The sequence below is a fragment of the Camelina sativa genome, chromosome 12 (assembly GCF_000633955.1).
Source record: "Camelina sativa cultivar DH55 chromosome 12, Cs, whole genome shotgun sequence".
Classification (NCBI taxonomy): domain Eukaryota; kingdom Viridiplantae; phylum Streptophyta; class Magnoliopsida; order Brassicales; family Brassicaceae; genus Camelina; species Camelina sativa.
In genome coordinates this window covers 23987107-23989711 of record NC_025696.1, presented here as the reverse complement: position 1 = coordinate 23989711, position 2605 = coordinate 23987107, and the positions used below count along the sequence as shown (strand labels likewise).

The 2605-nt window shown below is 44.6% G+C and overlaps 1 protein-coding gene across 1 annotated transcript in view; it reads left to right on the top strand.

Moving 5' to 3' along the window:
- Positions 1 to 2605, top strand: part of LOC104733795 — a 3896-nt gene continuing 1291 nt past the window's right edge. The window contains exon 1 of the mRNA XM_010453343.1: positions 1 to 2524. Coding sequence (XP_010451645.1) covers positions 1 to 2524 — 2524 coding nt within the window. The remainder of the gene's footprint in view (positions 2525 to 2605) is intronic.

Below are 2605 nucleotides of genomic sequence, written 5' to 3'. Positions count from 1 at the left end.
ATGGCCGAATTGCGTCCGATTAGCCTTTGTAACGTGGGGTATAAAATTATTTCAAAAATTCTGTGTCAGCGGCTTAAGAAGGTTTTACCTGGTCTTATTTCTGAGACCCAATCGGCTTTTGTTCCTGGTCGGTTGATATCGGATAATATCCTTATTGCTCAAGAAATATTTCACGCCTTACGCACCAATCCGTCTTGTAAAGGAAAGTTTATGGCAATAAAAACGGACATGAGTAAGGCATACGATAGGGTTGAGTGGGACTTTGTGGCGGCTTTATTACACAAAATGGGGTTTGCAGAGATGTGGGTGTCATGGATAATGTTTTGTGTCACTTCGGTTGAGTATAGGGTTCTTCTTAATGGCCAGCCAAATGGCTTGATTATTCCACAGAGGGGGCTCCGGCAGGGTGACCCTTTATCTCCTTATTTGTTCATTTTATGTACAGAAGTTTTAATTGCAAATATTTGGAAGGCAGAAAGGGACAAGCTCATTACAGGGATAAAGGTGGCAAATAAATGCCCACCTATTACACATTTGTTGTTTGCAGATGATAATCTGTTTTTTTGTAAGGCAAATAGAGAGCAATGCCGGGTTATTTTGGATATCCTAAAACAATATGAATCTGCTTCGGGCCAACAAATAAATTTTTCAAAGTCACCGGTCCAGTTTGGCCACAAAATTGATGACACTTTAAAATCGGAATTGCATGATGTCCTTGGGATCACAACTTTGGGAGGAATGGGTTCCTATCTAGGTTTACCAGAAAGTTTGGGTGGGGCAAAAACCAAAGTCTTTTCTTTTGTTCGCGAACGGCTTCAGGGTCGAACAAATGGTTGGACGGCAAATTTGCTTTCAAAAGGTGGGAAAGAAGTAATGATTAAATCGGTTGCTACTGCGGTGCCGACTTTCGTGATGTCTTGTTTTCGGTTGCCAAAAACAATAACATCAAAACTTACTAGTGTAGTGGCAAATTTTTGGTGGAGCACTAATGGTCAAACAGGGGGCATGCATTGGCTTGCCTGGGAAAAATTATGTGTTAGCAAACAGCTGGGTGGACTCGGTTTTCGAAATGTGGATGATTTTAATTCGGCCCTTTTGGCCAAGCAGCTATGGCGGCTTATTGATGCTCCGGACTCACTGTTTGCCAGGGTCTTCAAAAGTCGGTATTATAGGAATACACATCCGTTGGATCCAATTAGGTCTTACTCCCCATCCTACGGGTGGAGGAGTATCTGTTCCGCTCGCTCTCTGGTTAATAAAGGACTCATTAAACGGGTTGGCTCCGGGGACACCATTTCCATATGGTCTGATCCTTGGGTGCCAGCTCAATTCCCGAGACCAGCTTTAAGTAAGGGCCTGGTAAAGGACCTTTCTCTTCAAATGAATCAATTAATTGATTGTCGGACAAATACTTGGTGTATGGACATGCTCCATGAGCATTTTGATCCATCTGATGTGGCTTTGATCCAGGCTATCCCATTAGGAGGAAACCAGAGGGATGACCCTTATGGTTGGCATTTCACGAAAACAGGACGGTACACTGTTAAATCGGGTTATCACACTGCACGGCTTGATGTAAATCGGACTTTTCTGGCTTGTGGCTCTGGTCCGGAGATTACACCTCTCCTTGCTGGTGTTTGGAGAGCTCACTGTCCTCCTAAAATTCAACACTTTATGTGGCAGGTTTTATCTGGTTGTATTTCAGTTTCGGCAAACTTGGGACGACGTGGTATTGCTTGTGATATAGGGTGTGTACGCTGTGGAGCTGATGAGGAAACAGTTAATCATGCCATCTTTACTTGTCCTCCTGCCCGTCAGGTTTGGGCTTTAGCCCATGTGCCGGTGGGCCCGATTTCCTTTCCAACGGATTCGGTGTATGCGAATGTGGATCACTTCTTAGGGCAGCAGAATCCTGGGGCTCATGTTGCGGCTTTTCCTTGGCTAATGTGGTATATTTGGAAAGCACGGAATGCACGTGTTTTTGAAAATATTGTGGAGCAACCGGAGGATATTGTTAGGGTTGCAGAAGGTGAAGCTACAGGGTGGCAGCAGGCTCAGGCAGAGGAGGATTTAGATATCTATCACCCTATCCCTGTAGGTCTATCTGTCAGGGCGGATACTAATTCCCTTCCAACAGTTTTTTCGGGTCACCGCTGTTTCATAGATGGTTCATGGAAAGCAGAAGACCAATTTGCAGGTGCCGGCTGGTGCTGTACCTCGCTCCAAGTTTTGTCTCCGTTGATGGGCGCTAGGACCTTCCGACGAAGTCTATCTCCTTTACATGCTGAAGCTGAAGCTTTCCTTTGGGCGATGCGCTGCATGATCGGTCATGATTTCAGAGACGTGGCTTTCTATACAGACTGCTCAGATTTGGTGAAGATGATGTCTTCTCCTTCCGACTGGCCAGCATTCTCGACGTATTTGGACGACATCAAGATTGATAGGGAAGAATTTACATCTTTTTCTTTATCTTTTATTTCAAGAAAAGCTAATGTTAGTGCGGATTCTTTGGCACGCCAAGCGCGTACCTCCCCGCATCATATTTTGTTTGTAAACAATTTTCCCCCTAATTGGCTCGTTTGAGCTGATTCTTTTGTTGACAAAA